Genomic DNA, 15,603 nt, shown 5'->3' with positions numbered 1-15,603 from the left:
GGTTTTTATAGCTGGTCTGTTCCATAGCCACATAGTGCAGCACGAGAATTGGACAGAGTGATTTTATGCAGCTCTTGACTAAGCTGCTTGTGAGCTAGAAAGCCAGAGGGAACCAAAGGCTGGCTGGACATCCAGCAGCTTTGGGCTTTATAAGTTTTAGATTCACTGTACACCAATGTGTGGTCCCCTCTGCACAGCGAGAAATACTGAACTGCTCAATGGTGGAGAATTGATCTCTGAAAGAGCCCAGTGAGTTTAATTACATGTGTAAGGGACAGCCTTCTCTGGAAAGCAATAAACTAGTATTTCAAAGGACCATAATATTCATGCCCTGGACTCTTGGGACCATATTCAGATGGCCTCGTGATTTGAGCGAAGAGCACAGAGGACACACGTGACGCTGGAAGGAGTTGGAACAACATCTCCCGAGTCCCAGATGCAAGGGATTTGCTATGTAAAGCCTGAAGTAGACTTGTTTCAGAGCCCTAAGGCGCTCGATGATATTAGCAGTCCTGACTTGCACCCAGAATTTCATCTTTTTTTCTTTTTCCCCCCAAATTTATTCACAGAACTGCTAGTCAAATGCAGCAGTTTTTCAGCCTGACGTCTTCGCTTAGTTTATACAATAAGGTTGTTAAAAACAGTTTACTACTGCTACCCAGTTAGTGAGGGCCCACAGAAGACTGGATGTGTCACAGCAGCCCAGTGTATGCCTTTTGACATGGCTTAGCCAGTGCAGTGGCTTCACTCTTACGTTTCACCTGAATGCACCTTTCTTACGCATGGCTCTTCTGGAGCATGTTGATGCCTTTGTGACAGGTCTGAATATCTGATACGTGTGCAGCAACCTTGCTGACTTCTAAAGGTTTTGTTTACTCTTTGTTTCAACCAGGGCATGTCAGGAAAAGCACAAAGGCCAAAGAGTCTTCAGTTAGGAGACAACAGACTGACTTTGCTTCAGGGTTCTTCTCTCCAGCAGTCAACGCCTCGCACCCCACCACCGATCACTCCCAAAACCCCAAGAACCCAAAGTAAGTTCTATTCTAGAGCAATTGCCACATCCTTCAGGGCACTACCTGAAGTCGTTGGAATTACTATATATTTGCTGAGGTAACCTCACTGGGGAGAGAGGAACTGCTCTGAAGTAGTTCACAGAAAGTGGCTGTTAATGTTTGTAGACGTTTTTGTCAGATAACAAAATTTGGCAGTGTTATCAAAGGCTCTACACTCATACTTGTGACTTACATATCACTTGTCAAAATTAGTATATAGGAGGAATTCCAGAGAGCAATTTTTATCTTTTTCAGTTTGTTTCTTGTTTTCTCCTGTATTGACTTGTGGGAAGGCATATTAAACCTCAGGGTGAACGTCACATGCCATCAATGTAGATGCTTGTCAGTTCATCCAGTCAGGTGGTTACAGCACATACTGGAGGAACATCCCCTCTGAATTCACAGGATGGAGCTGCATCAATCCAGCATGGTATTTCTGATCAGCTCGATGGCTAAATTTTCTGGGCAAGCCCTGAAGGCTTTGTTAATTTATGACCAGTAACTCCTATCACGTGGTAAAAAGTCTCAGGTTGCTCTGTAGGTCTCTGAAGTTGCTCTGTAGCTTGGAAACTCAGCTAATAAATGTTACACCTGAAAGAGATGGAATTTATCTTGAAGAATTAGCAAAGTGAACAATTTGTGCAGTCACCTTCCTTGCATATCCAGTAAGCTCTGTAGTTAATTCTGAAGCAACATATAAATATGGCTAAGGTAAAAACACAACTGTGGTGTCACCACTGACAACTTCCTTGCTTGCTTTTGCATTTCTCACTCTACTGCTCTTTCTTTAAAGCGACAGAAGTTCATATGTAGAACCTGACTGTTCTTTCTCTTACATGTATATAAATTCAGAATCCAGTGTAGATAATGAACTAAACTAGCAGAAAACTGTTGTGAGAGGATTAAAACCAAAAAAACACGCATCAGGGTGGGGCGACAACCAGAAATACAAACAAATGCAGGAATACTATATGAAGAAAGATTCGTGAAAGTAATGTGAAACCTCACTCTTCTACTTAGCAAGCAGTTTTAATTGCCATTGGTAGCAGGACAGCTTCCCAGAAATTCTTCTGAAGTTTGGGTACTTATCTACTCCATCAGCTGGAGTTAAAATCAAAGTGAATTCTCAGGTTGAGGCCCAGGCTGACAGGAAACCCCACTGAACATTGCAGATGTGATAATGGATTCCATTTTCTGTTCTCTCAGGCATGCATTTTTCACATAAACTTAGATTCATTTGATGAAGATAGAACTCTTCTGGGCATTTTGAACTTAAGGGAGATACAACTGTGATTCTATTTTGACATATCCATTCTGGTTTAGTTGCTAAAGCAGAGAAGTGTTAGTGGATAGAAAGCAGAAGATATTAAATGAATCTCCCTTAAAATTCTACACGGTCAATCCCTTTTCCCATTCCTTTTCTGCCTAGTTTAACATCTTTTCTTGTTATTGTTGTTGCTTCTAGGTTTTCCCTCACTGCAAGCTGATGGATTGGCAACTGCTAGCTTACAGAGCACCCCGCCCCCACCTCCGCCCAAAAGCAAACCCTATGAGAACAGCAACCCGAGGAATTCTGTGGAGGTAAGGAAATGAGAGCTGACATTTTTTTGGAAAACAGCTTTTGAGAAGGAGACACCAGTGGAATTTTCCAGGCTGCTTCTAGGGTGGTGCTACTTGAAACTTGTCTAATCATTTTACTGGTTCACTCCCTGAAACCACAAAAGAATAAAAAGTTTTTTGCTTCAGGAGAAGGCTATCAAGTGCAGTCCCTTTTTTTTTCAAGCAGGAGTTGGGTTGTCCTTGGTTAGGCAAACTGTGTGTGGGGGTGGGAAGATATATTGAAAACAAACAAGCACAATGATAGAAAAGTTTCAAAAACATGATCAGGATAAAATAGCGCAGTAATCTGGTCTTGAAAAAGAAGGGAAGAAACTCACACATTTTCAGAAATGATAAATGTCTTCTTTGAGTCCTCAGCTCAGAAGAATCTAATTTTTCAAAGTATGCATCATTAGTCACTTAAAACAGCCTGTATTTATCACTATCTTAGCCACAGCCTTTTTCTCAATTTCATGAAGTTAGTTTCCTTCTAGGAATGTCAAATTGCCACTTTTTTTAATGCTTTATCACTAATGGTTCTCTTATACTATGGGATTCCAAACAGCTTGGAGATACTTAACATGCAAATACTCTGGTCATTGTGTCAGAATCATTTCATCTGCCCCTGAAATGTAGGTACTTCTGATATGAGACCGTAATGGCTTACCAGTGCACAGCAACAGAAAGCATCCTTTGGTAACTGTGTCTTTCCCAGTCCAATTTCCAAAGAGGATTTACAGAGTACCTGAGTGAGATGAACTGGAGTTTGACCAAGAAAAATTTAAAGAGTGATTGCACTTAACAAAATATGTTACCTCTGACAGCACATGAAGACAACAAAACAGCTGATCACTTAATTCTTTTAGAGAGAGATGTGACACTGGTACAGAGCCTTGAAGCATGGGGATAAATGGGAGTTTTCTACTTCGCCCTTCACTTGGTCAGAACTGACTGTGCTTCTGAAAAGGGGCAGCAGAGCTGCTGTAGGTGCGTGAATGGCGGAAATATGCCAGCTCTAGGGATGCTGTGGGAGTCACCGGTTGAAGCGGATTAATAAAAGAGTCTCCTTCCCCTGAGTCTTGTAAGAAAACTAATTACTAACATGTTCTGACTTGCAACAATGACCTTGGCTTGCAGCCAAATGGAAAGGATTTGAAAGTCTGTGAAGAGAGATTGTAGAAGTTATTTTCTGAAGGGTTTTGTTACTTTGTTGTTGTTGTGGTAAAGTTGACTCTGTCCTCCTTCAGTTAAAATAGTCCTTAAATCTTGGCAGTTTTGGCTAAGCCAGAGGTGAGCCACACAAGCTTCTTGTTCCCCTGGCCTTTCACATCTCATTTGTTTACAGGGTACCCCTTAAAACAAGGAAAGAGCCAACTTGAAAGAACCCCCTAGTGCAGTTTCCTGCAAGAACAAGGAACACCCTACGAGCCTCTGTGCTGGGTAGGAGGGCTGTGGCTTGCTGCCATTGTATGGAGTTAGTTTCACAATTCTGATTTGGAAGCATTTGACATCCTTTTGGCCCCTACTTGGTGCAACTTGTCAAGCCAGCAAGATAAAAATAGTTGAATTTTGAAACCCTGAGGGAAATGAGTTTATTGCCATTTTACTGAAAAACAAAAGGTGGGACGGAGGGACAAATGGCTCTGGCTCAAAGTCAGGCTGCAGGTCAGAAGCAACTGAAGTATATCTGCAGCTAAGGTGTATTCTAGCAGCTGAAACCTTCCTGCTACTGTTGTCCCCTGGCGATCTGTCCGTGTTTGCCCCTCTCATCGATTGCATGGGGCACTGAAAGACTGAATTCAAAGGTTTGGTCCTGAAAGAAACATCAAGTACTCCAGGACCTTTTGGATTTGTTGCCTGGTAAAGCACAATGTCTTAACTTGCTGGTAATGGTTTATTTTCCTGTGTGTTTTTGTTTGATCTTCTCAGGTTGCTCCACCACTACCCACCAGACGAGAAGCCAAACCTCCCCCCCCACCCCCAAAAACCAGAAAATCCAGCGTTGTCTCTTCAGAGCAAGGACTGCAGTGAGGATCATCACTTGCTGGTGTAGCAGCAAGCGCCTAGAGTGAAACGGCTGCTTTCTTTTTACTGACACACTGGGGCTCTCTGACCCTAAAGACTAGTGATCTCACCTGCCATTCCATTCACTCCCCTCGGAGTTTTCTCTGGGAAATACCAAAAGGAACTGTTATTGTGACTGTATTCCCTAACCTCTGGTTTACCTTTCCAGTACTGAGACACTAATCACGTAGCAGAAGTCGCCCTACTGGAATTCTCGTCTGTCTTAGTCTTTGTCTGTCCTGAGTTTTTTCACTGATGCAATTGCAGCAGCTCATTCCTAGTGTAAATCTGTCACGGTAGTGATTTGCACCAGTGTTTGGAACGAGGTAAGCCACACCAGTATGAGAAGTGTCCTACAGTATTTTCACAGAGGGGCATTACAGCTTTACAACCGACCCCGTCCCCGTAGCGTAGCCGAGCCCTGGTTTGCGTGAAGTGAAGCAGATCCCAGCCGTTCCCAAGTTGTGAAGTGTCGGCTCCTGAGATGTCAGGTGCCGGTGTATGATGTGCAGTCTCCTAAGATTCTTGATTGCAGGCAGAGACCTGAGCATTGTTAGCAGAATGAGAAGTCTTTTTTTCTGCTAGTCATCATACGTATTTAAGATGAAGTGCAGACGTTCTGCCTTCCACCGTCTCTGCTCGAGTAGTGGCAGTTGCTCACTCCCGATGGAGAGTTTAGGTTCACCAGTACTTTGTCATAATTTCACTGTTGATTCTGGTTTTAACACTACAGAGCAGTTGATACTCCTCCCTGAATTATGTTACCTCCTTGGTTTGTGCTTGCATCTGGGACCTGGTACAATATTTCATCTTTGTGCCTTTTAATAGGGTGTAAAAAGTTGCTTCTCCTGTGAATATGTGAGTAGAAGCTGCGTTGATACCAGCACTGTACTGGTACCAGCGACTTTGAGAGGGTGGAGTATGCAAAACTAGTTACACATCCTGACCTCAGAAACAGTCTGATAGCTACTGTAACCTTTACTTTGGCTGGACAAATTCACACAAATACAAATAATTCTCATCCTCTTTCTTTTCCTGCACCCATTTGTGGCAGTACTTGCACTTTGTTTTATAGCCTCCCTTGATGCAAGTTTTTAATAGACACTAGACTTTAAGGAGCCATTTAGATCTGGGATGCATGCGAAAGACTTGACAATTAACCACCTAGTTTCCTTTTGTTTGGGTTACTCCAGCTCTCTGCAGCTTTTCTTCCCTTGGAGGGTGGGATAATCTGTTTAATTTTTCTTTTAATTTATTCCCTGCTCTGTCGGGATGTCAGCATCAGTCTTTCTATTTGTATAGAGAGAAAAAATTAGATGATCTTAGGTTCTACTGTTTTTAAATTCACATGATCCATGCAGGAAAAGGCTGTTGTGCACTGTTAGAACAGCCTGTCCTCACAGTTGCATAGTGACCGAAACTTCAACACAAATACCATTGTTATTTATGGACCAGATGGGCCTTAAACACAGCGTTCCTCTGTGCCTGCGCTGCCACTGAAATCTTGCTGGTAAAAACCAGGACGTCACCATTTGAGATTACAACTCCCAATGCTGGCAGACCCGTTCTGCCCCTCTCGGGGCGGGTGGGCTCGGAGCTCTGTCAGAAGGGCTGCAACCCTGGAGTGAGGACTTGTTCTTCTGCAACAGGCTTACAGGAATTTGTGCAGCACTGAAACCAGAAAACAATTCAGTTTAAAATTCACTTGCAGTATATTTCTACTCTGGTCTACTCTTAGAAGATCTAGATGACTCCAAAGATAGTTACAGCAGCTCTTGCTTTGCTGTGTGGAGCCGGACTTTCCTGAGCTGCCTGTTTCAGCACTAATGCATTGTGAAGAACTTCACTGTTTTACTGTCAAGGAATTGAAACTTTCTTTATATATCCCCCCCAAAGTTGCAACTGCCTGTTGGAGCTACATTTCCCAGCAGCAGCAAAGCCAGTGAAGTTTGGTGTTTTCTTGATTTGTATGAATTATTCTCTTGTCACATTCAGGCAGACTATTTTGCCATGCTATTCTGCCTGTGTGACCAGCCTGTTCATAAACATAGCTTTTGTCATGGCTGGTATTTCTCACTGATGTTTTCCAGGGAAGAGAAAAAAATCACTCGTCGTTCTGTTTCACTATGGAACTTGGGAAACTTGGGAGTTTGCCTGGAGAGTTTAGATTCAAACTTTTGGGAAAGTTCAGAGTTTCTTAAAACTCATCATAAAGAGGGACCAGGTGAGGAATTTGGATCCAAGTTGATTTCTGAACCTGTATAAAACTTTGGCAGTTTGGTTGCAGCTTGTGGCCTGTTTATCATCGGTATTGATGAAGATTCTGTCATGGGCTTTTCTTCCAGGAAATAATTTTGCTTGTTAACTGGAATTGTCATTTAGCTTTTGGTTATCTGGTAGAAGATGGGGAGACCCACTAAAAACCCTCACAGTTCCTCACAGTAGTAATATAATATAAAAATATCATTGGGTTGGGTTTTTTTGCAGGCCACTGCACTATTATTCTGCTCACACAACTTAAATGGGTTTCATTACCTTACCGAAAAGTTGAAGTTCTTTAAACCTTATTAAAGCTTTTCTCAGCAAAGCCCTTTTCAGGGATAAACAAACCCAATGAAACCCTTGGGGTTTTTTTTTTCGTTCAGACCAAAGTGGTGCTTTCTTTTGTTCCTAGACATTCCTTTGGCTTCAGTGTGACTCCAGTTAAAGCAACCTGCAGAAGCTGCGCTTGCTGCGCTGCCTGCATGGCTCTGTAAAACAGATTGCTGTCATCGAAGGCTCCTACTGGATTCACATCACTCTGGAAGTCTGCAGTCACATCACATACATCTGCAGTCGTGTTCGCTATAGCACACATACAACTGTCTGCTGGGCTTTTGCCTTCTCAGGGGAAATCTTTGAAACCTTTCTGGACAACTTGACCATGGTTCACCCCCTCTCTCTGGTGCATTGTAGGACTTGTCAGCTCCACATTATGTTCTGGGACGTAGACGCTGCTTGACTTGAAAACCACAGGGTTTTCTGGTCCTTACTTTTTGTCCACTTCTTCCTCTTCTTGTAACCACCATCCTCCTTCTGCTGCACACATGAACTAAAGGACCCTCTGAAACTCTTCACTTAAACTTTTTGGTGAGAATTTTGCTTTAGGCAGAACAGCAGGATGTGGTCTGAATTGTAGAAAAGTTTATTAACACCACCTATTGTTAATGCTGTGCCTTTCCCCGGTCTGCATCTGCCCGTTGCCTCATTCTTAGGTGCATTTCCTTTTCAGAGCAGTTTGTTGTTTTTTTTTTTATCTCCTTTGGTAAATGAGCAGAAACAAAGAAGACTTTGCAGGAATCCCGGCTGATGGTTTCTTTCCCCTGGGTAAACAAACTAGCTATCAGATTTGGGTATTTTGGTTCCAAGTGACCTTTTCTAGTCATATTTCCCTATCTCTTTGGTCTGCTTTTAATAACTTTTAACTCATAGCTGTACCTTGTACATTCAGCAGGTTGGGTTTTTTTCCTGGAGGAGGGAACTAGTCCATGCAAAAAATCTCACGGGAGGAAGTCTGACCTTGGGAGGAATTTTTCAGCTGATCTTTCATGACCCTTTACATAATGCTCCTTAACTTCAGGTGACTTGGTTCTGACTGCTTTTTTTTTTTTTTTACAGTTTTATGGACTAGGTTTGTGAGCAGGGTACTTAGCATGTAAGTGGTTAATTATCCTCTCCCCTTTCCTTCCTTGGATCAGCCAGCTGCCGGTCTTTAGGAATAAGAACAGTTGCTGTCTCTCCTGGGTGCTGCCCCTGGGTGCTAATACCTGAGCCAGGAGGATGCCCGGGTCACCCAGAGTCAGGGCAGTGGCTCCAACCCATCCCAGCGCTGGCTCTAGGAACCTTCAGTGCTTTGTGTAATTTGAGCAGTGACTTAAACAGGTCTTTTATTTATATTTTGATCTTTGGGTTTTACTGTAGAGCCAGCTCCTTAAAAAGCAGCGAAGATACGATCTGCCTTGCAGTTGCCTGTCTCACCCGGCAGGTTCCTTGACGTTCATCTCGGTGTGCTGTCCACACAGCTCAGGCTTTGCTCTGAGCTGCCTTTGTTGTCTGCTCTAAGCTGAGGCATCACCCTAACTGCAAGGAAAGGAACAGCTGATGCCTAAAGAGTACAGAGCGACATTTCCCTTCCCCAGATCGTTTGGGCGTTTTCACTGGTAAATTTTGCTATGCTAGAAAGGGGTTTAAGGTTGGGGGATTTTTTTTCTTTCTTAGCGTTATTTTTGTTCTTGAGTCTGATGTGCTGTAAACTCTTCCTGCATCTCCTTCTTGCCTTTTGGCAAACTAACTCACAGACAGGAGTTCAATTTTCCAAAATGTATTACTGACTGTGGTATGTGAAGAGTTATGTTCCTAGCTGATACAAGTCAGCACAGTTTGCTTAGAGGTACAAGATGGAATCTCTGTACTGTGCCTAAATGACTTAGGGCTTCGTGCCAGTTTTAGAAAAAAACATTGTCTTCTAAGTGTCAGATTTTTAAAGGCAGTTGGGCATTTAAGTGTGTGAATAAGCATGTGACCTGACTGATTTTAATTAAGTGGAATTAAGCACCCACACTCCTACAAAAATTCCCACCAGACCCCTGATTTTTTAAGTGTTCTGCACTTTGCTACAGTACCTACCTGACTTAAGATCTGAGATTTAATTTTCAGAGACAATGTAAGGTCTCACTACTTAGTTTTCAAACTGAGAATCATCTTTCCATGTTAATTAGATGCTTTTGGAAATGTCATCTAATGTCTTTTAAACTGGAGGTTTAAAAATGGGAGTAGGAGAACAGTCCATAATGATGTCATCTCTGCATACCAGAAATGAAAGCAAACAGCAGCATTTCTACCCAATTCATAGTTTTGAATAAAACAAATCTCAAAGTTAAATATCCAGTCTGCAGAGAAGACAAAATCTAATCCCATTTCATAGCCATGCTGTTCAAAGCTAGTGTTAAATTTCAAGTCTTGGAGGATTTTTTTTCTTTGGAGAAATGTGCTCAACACTTGTTTTCTGGAGCTTTTAATTAAAATTTGTCATGCTGTGATAAATTCCTTTAAAAATGTTACAGGCTGTAATCCACATCAGGGGAAGAGAGAAACAGACAGCTTTCCATTTCAGTGGATTATTGGATTAGGAAAGGACACCGATTCCAGTGAGAACAGCTCTGTGATCTGCAGTGGCAGAAAATACTGTAATGTATATGCAGTGGGGTTTGAGAACCTGCATCTAATAACCTTCACACTGTGCAGCCCAGTGTATGTTCCACAGACTAACAGTGAGTTAGACTTGGAGTGATAATGGCTCAGATTTTCTCTCCTTATTTATTTTTATAATTGTAAATGGAAATAATAAGTTGTCTGTAATTTAACTGTAATCTTTTTTATAGTGAAAACATTCCTGACCCATTACTGCTACCTTCTTCCCATTTTTTTCTTTTAATTAAAACTTCTCTATGTAATGTTTACTGTTGCAGACCAAATTATCTAGTGGACCAGGGTGAGCTTTTCCCAGGACTACATCAGAAAGAAAAAGTAAACAAATAATGTGATTTTTTTTGATTGCATGGCAGGAGAGGACCCTTTCAAAAGCCCATGAGGTTCACCTAATTCTGCTCCTATTAACATTAAAGCACCTTTAGGACAGTATGTGTGGGCACTACAGAGAGTACACAAAGGAGTATAGAGGAGTTTAACAAAAGGTGAAAAGCATCGGTTTATGCTGGATTGCTCTGACAGTTCTGGTTTAAGGCTGGCATTGAAACCCCTGGACATGCATGACTGCGTACTTTGAACCTGTTTTTCACATGCATGGTCTGCAGTTTTTGTATTTTTTAAACAGAAGTGTAAGTCCTCAGCAGCTCTGAAGTTCAGCCCCAATATGCATGGTATTAATTGATGTAGTTCTTCGTTGTTGGTATTATAAAGGTTTAATGACATGATAAACCTTGGGACATGTTTGTCTTGAATTCAGAAGAAAATGGATGTTGTGTAACATGGTTTTGTGAGTGTTTTGAGATCCTGGATGTGATGGCTTAGTTATAAAACCCACCTCTGCAGACTGTAAATACCTTCTTTTTTTTTTTTTTTCTCTGTCTTTTAGTCCTCTGCAATTCAATCAGCAAAAAATAGAGCTTTTAAACTGGCTCTGAAGGAAGAGTAGGAGCTGAGCTTTGGAAAGGGAGTCTGCATCTCTGGGTAAATGACATATGATTCACTAAGTCTGTAAAGCAAGGTGTATAAATTTTCGTGGTTTTTAAAATGTATTAACTGTTGTAAAGTTTGTAAATACCTTTTTAAAATAAATGTAGTTTTTATGAGTGAACCAGTAAAAAAAGAGCATATAAAAGTCTTTCATACATGGACTGCTGAAGTGCGAGTGGAATTACATTCCAACAGTAAGTTTATTCTTGATTTTTAACAAAGTTGTATTACTGTTTTATCCAGAGACTAGTGAGATCAGACAGTGCCTTTGTCCAGGCATTGTCTGTCCCTGTGAAACAAAAGCTGTCACGTCCAAGTTCCCATTGCAGGGGACAAAGCAGACCCTGCGCTGCTGAGTCCTGCCACTGGACTGGAATTCATTCACTTTTACATATAAACTAGTAATCTACACAACAATTATCTTCTGCTACTTAAATGCAGCTTCAGAGTATTTATTCACATAATGCAATCTAAGCAAAGGCCATTTGAAGAGGAACTGATTTTAACATAGCTCTGAAATTTTGTTCTGGGTCCATTGTTCCGTTTGGCTTTGTGGATTTAAATCTTCTTTCGTCTAGCTTCTCCTTCGATCAGACTTTCCTGTAAACACACATCATATACTTTTTTTTAAAGAGAAGATGATGGAGTTTTAAAGCCTGGTCAGATGCTAAAATATTCATATTGTGGTCTCCGTTGGAAGGAGGATTAGAATGACATAAATCTGACCCGACATGATCTCTCTGCCACCTGCCCATGGATCTGATCATACAGTATAATGTAACTGACACTTATAATGGCCCTTTTCATCCCAAAGTGCATGACCAACTTTACATCTGTTAACGGGTCCACCACTGCAGCAGTTTGTGGAGTGCAGCCCCACAGCTGTTGAACACTGTGGGCTTAAGCAGTTGGCCAGGAGACCAGAGACAAGAAAGCTATGTGTGCAGAAGCGTTACGGGGTCATTACGGAGTGGCACAGTTGCCCTGTCACCTTCTCTGTGTCCTTAGTGCTGTTCAAAAGGAAACCATGTTCCTGTGTCGCATCCTGCTGGATCTGGTCTCTTACATGAATATTTATTTATGTTCTTACCTCAGAGTTGAAAGCCTGAGGCGTTCTGGGTAGATGCACTATCTGAACATGTTATTTTTTTCCTGTACGTGTCTTAGCTAGGTGTATTTTTGTTTGTGCTCACTACCAGCTTCTCCAGGAAATGATGAAGGTAATTTGAAAGTTTTTCCATGGGGTGGACCATTTCCAGACACCTCCCCTTTCATTGCATAATATTCCTGTAACAACTCCAGGAATGTGTTACACTAGAAAAGCTGCATCTGGAAAAAATTCTATTTGTTTTCAGTGTTATTAAGCAGTTAGAAATAAGAAGGCCACATAGTTCAGATTGTGCTCCAGGAATAAGATGCAAACTAAGTGTGTGATGCAAAGGCTTAGAAGTTTTTACACTTATGTGCAAGATTAGCAGCAGTTTCTGAGCAAACCTAAGAATCTGCCTGGGGCGGGGGGTGCCTTCAGCTCTGCAAAGAAAGGCCAGTTTCCCTCAGTGAGCAAGAAGGACTCATTTCAAATATCCTGATAATTATTCTAATATCTTTTCCCGCCTAACATAGTCTCTTGAGGTAAAAAAGAAAAATGTCTATAAACATACTAAGTTACTCTTGCTGGCTGTTCATTCTGCAAGTAGTGCTATTGGAAGCCAGTCATGGACAAAGATTCCATTTTATGTTCAGTACAAATAGGATTAAATATGACCTAAAAGAGATATTTTTGGGGTAGTTTGGGTAGTTTCTGCATGAAAATCCAATGGACACCAGACTCTGACCTGTCTGCCTTCCTCTTATGGAGCTTATAAGCCTTTATTCAGGCCAGGGTCCTCAGTGAAGGGCTAGAGTGTGTACTTGACACTTTTGGTCTTGGCTTCAGAAATTAAGTACAGATTTGAGTGTTTCTACTTCTAGGACAGCTCAGAGACACTTCTCAGAAAGTGGCGACCATCTGGCCCGATCAAGGTGTTGCTATATTAATTAAAGAGCCCATTTTTGCTTGAGAGTATTCTTTCTGTGGCAGTTAGTTTGTATGAGAAGTCTCGGCTGTCACTGCATTAGAGCATCTAATGGCAAATACATTTCCCAGTCTGGGGACCTTGGGAGCAGCAGCTTCCATATGGCTTGATCCTTCAGCTGGCAAAGTGTGCCTTTGAAGTTAAGCATCTGTGAATGCTGCATAGATTTGTATTAAGGTAGAATGTGTTTGACTTTATTTTGGTTTTAATTTAGTGAGTAATGACATTGCTCCAAGGGGAGCCTAAGAATAATGTAGCCCTGTCCTAGAGCTGTAACTGAGGTACTTGAGAATGATGCAGATAATAAGGGCAGGGCCAGTATTGCCACATGTGAACTAAACATACATGCCTCTTCCTCCTCCTCCTCCTCCTCCTCTACCTTTTTTTCTCTTCCCTCCATGTACTTTCCCAGCCTGGACCATTCTCCTAATTTTCCCATACTGATAAAATTAAAAATATGTTACTTACCACGGCTTGCTTCAGATCGCTGAACCTGGAATGCTGATAGGAGCCTGGGCATTCAGTCTTCTGCACGTCCCCTAACTTTTCCATTTCACCTGCAATCTGAATTGGGAAGTGATACAGCCTTCATGAAGGGAGATTTTTCTGCTAAAACAACTCTACCCTAGTTACAGATGAAACGGTTCCACTGCGCAAGTTACATTCCCCTCGTTCCCGGGTGCTACGCTTGTGCTTCGGAGGGTAGAACTGCTGTTAGGAGGGACTGCACGTGAAGTATTGGAAAGGATGGGAAAACCACTGGTGGACAGAACCTTCCATGTCTGCTTTGTCCTTTAATTGCTTACCCTCTAATTGGTTACCACATGACAGCTGCCCATTGCCACATTCTCAGGGAAGTGGAGGAATGTTGTCATAAACCAGCCCATCAGAGTGTTGGCTGCAACTTCGGGAGAGGATGAAATTGAGTTTAACCTGGAACTCAAACTCCCATCTCTCCTTTAGAGCAGCTGCCCAAGCTCTCTGCCCGCAGTCGACAGCACTGTTCTTTATGCAAGGCTGTCGGATGTCATCTTATCCTAATGCCAATTACTTTCCAATTGCCACTGTAAAAAAATGTGTGTGTGTGTGTGTACGTATGTGTGTATGCTTGGGGGGAAAGAGACAGATACACATACACGATGAAGCCTCTTTTTTACATCTTTTGTAGATAAGGGATCCTAGCTAAAACAACAGGGTGTTTGACAGTCTAGCACCTACCTCTTGAACGGATTCCACCAGGTTTTCAGCGTTCCTTTTTCCTCCTGGTTGCAGGCCGTAAGACCAGTGTTGAGCCAAGCAGATTTCCACAGACATGACAAACAGGAGGACACAGACAAAGATCTTCCTGGACTTTTCCATCCTGTGAGAGAACAAAACATCTTTCTGATCATAATGACATTACAGCCCCATTTTTATCTTACAGAATTATGAAAATGTTACATTTCTGGATCTCCAGTTCTGATCTTCTGCACCCCAGTGGCATTGTGCCTATGTGTGAGTCACAGCTGGATTTGGAGCATCTCAAAGTGTGGATTAGCTCGTTATAAAGAGATTTAACATCTGAAAAATTTGGATGAAGATCTAAATTAATATTTTTGAACACCCTGTCAGAGTTTTAGGAATGTCTGGACCTCAAAGGTTCCATGAAAGTCCCTGTTGATATTTGACAGATGTGTTCGGTTTAGCCCATTTCTGTTCGAATGTCCCCGCTCCTTAAAAAGTGCTCTTTGCAGTCTCTTCTAATGCAAATTTCTTCTAATACAAGCATCTGTAAGCACTAAGTAAAAAAGGAATACGGTGTGTTGTTCAAGCACATCACCTGCTTGCTGAGAGAGGTTGCAGAGTAACTCCAAATCTTCTCTGTTTGAAAATGTCCCACAAGTATGCTTGTCATCTCGCTTCTTATATACAACCACCCCAACACCAAACCTTTCACAGCAGGTAACTTTATCTAATTCTATCTCACAGGCTGCAATTTTCTTCTTAAAATTGCTGTAATGCAGCAGAAGTAAAGCACATAATTGGAACACCCCCGGTGTAGCTATTAAATTCAGCTGTTTTCTCCAAGAGCCATAAAAGTAACAGCCTTTCTTTTAAGAGGCTGTAAATCTGACATTCAAACCTAGCTGACTGCTGTTGCCCTGTGGAAGATAACACCATCTTTTCTTTCAGTGACTTTTAATTTTTAAGTAGAAGTTCTTCGGTGAGTTTGAATTTGTTGAGAGGGGCTTACGGGAGTTGAAGTGGGTGAGGAATTCAGCTTAGTCTCAGTCTCTATCAGGCATGAAGGAAACAGTCCTTCGGTGCATAAACAAGAGCCAATGATTGCCCAAGTGCACAGAGCATTTTGCATGCTGCTTTCAAAGTCCTCCTCCTTCATGTTTAAATTAAAGTGCCTTGATATTCTTTGCTCTATAAAATAAAAAGTAGTATTAAACTGGTCGAATGGACGAGTATGTTAGATTGTAGACGGGCTTTGTTGTCACGACTCCCAGACACCACTGTTATTTTGGATTTATATATATGTGTGTCTGTGGTTATGTATGCATATTCTTCATTCTTGAGAGTTTTTGCACTGC

The 15,603-nt window shown here is 41.8% G+C and overlaps 2 protein-coding genes across 4 annotated transcripts in view; one reads left to right on the top strand and one right to left on the bottom strand.

Annotated features, from left to right (window-relative positions):
- DOCK5 (dedicator of cytokinesis 5) overlaps positions 1-10,699 on the top strand; it is an 86,223-nt gene extending 75,524 nt beyond the window's left edge. For 2 of the 3 annotated variants that reach the window (XM_074807923.1, XM_074807924.1), the window contains 3 exons: positions 893-1,031; positions 2,518-2,633; positions 4,581-10,699. In XM_074807923.1, coding sequence (XP_074664024.1) covers positions 893-1,031; positions 2,518-2,633; positions 4,581-4,682 — 357 coding nt within the window. In that variant the 3' untranslated portion in view covers positions 4,683-10,699. The remainder of the gene's footprint in view (positions 1-892; positions 1,032-2,517; positions 2,634-4,580) is intronic. The other variant, XR_012621041.1, reaches the window with a different exon arrangement.
- An 808-nt stretch (positions 10,700-11,507) lies between these two features.
- GNRH1 (gonadotropin releasing hormone 1) lies at positions 11,508-14,890 on the bottom strand. Its single transcript, XM_074808133.1, has 4 exons — positions 14,844-14,890; positions 14,243-14,384; positions 13,493-13,588; positions 11,508-11,549 (listed from the first exon to the last, which is right to left on the bottom strand). The coding sequence occupies exons 2-4, from the start codon at positions 14,381-14,383 to the stop codon at positions 11,508-11,510; spliced, it is 279 nt and encodes a 92-aa protein (XP_074664234.1). The 5' UTR covers position 14,384; positions 14,844-14,890.
- Positions 14,891-15,603: the final 713 nt, after the last annotated feature.

This window comes from Strix aluco, chromosome 28 (genome assembly GCF_031877795.1).
Source record: "Strix aluco isolate bStrAlu1 chromosome 28, bStrAlu1.hap1, whole genome shotgun sequence".
In the NCBI taxonomy this organism is placed as follows: domain Eukaryota; kingdom Metazoa; phylum Chordata; class Aves; order Strigiformes; family Strigidae; genus Strix; species Strix aluco.
This window is presented reverse-complemented; position numbering and strand designations above follow the sequence as displayed.

Excerpts from the sequence above, each read along its gene's own strand:
- GNRH1 (XM_074808133.1), bottom strand. The coding sequence starts at position 14,383 with ATGGAAAAGTCCAGGAAGATCTTTGTCTGTGTCCTCCTGTTTGTCATG. Across the intron at positions 13,589-14,242 it reads TGGTGGAATCCGTTCAAGAG|ATTGCAGGTGAAATGGAAAA; the intron begins GTAGGTGCTAGA and ends TTCCCAATTCAG. Across the intron at positions 11,550-13,492 it reads GCGATCTGAAGCAAGCCGTG|GAAAGTCTGATCGAAGGAGA; the intron begins GTAAGTAACATA and ends GTGTGTTTACAG.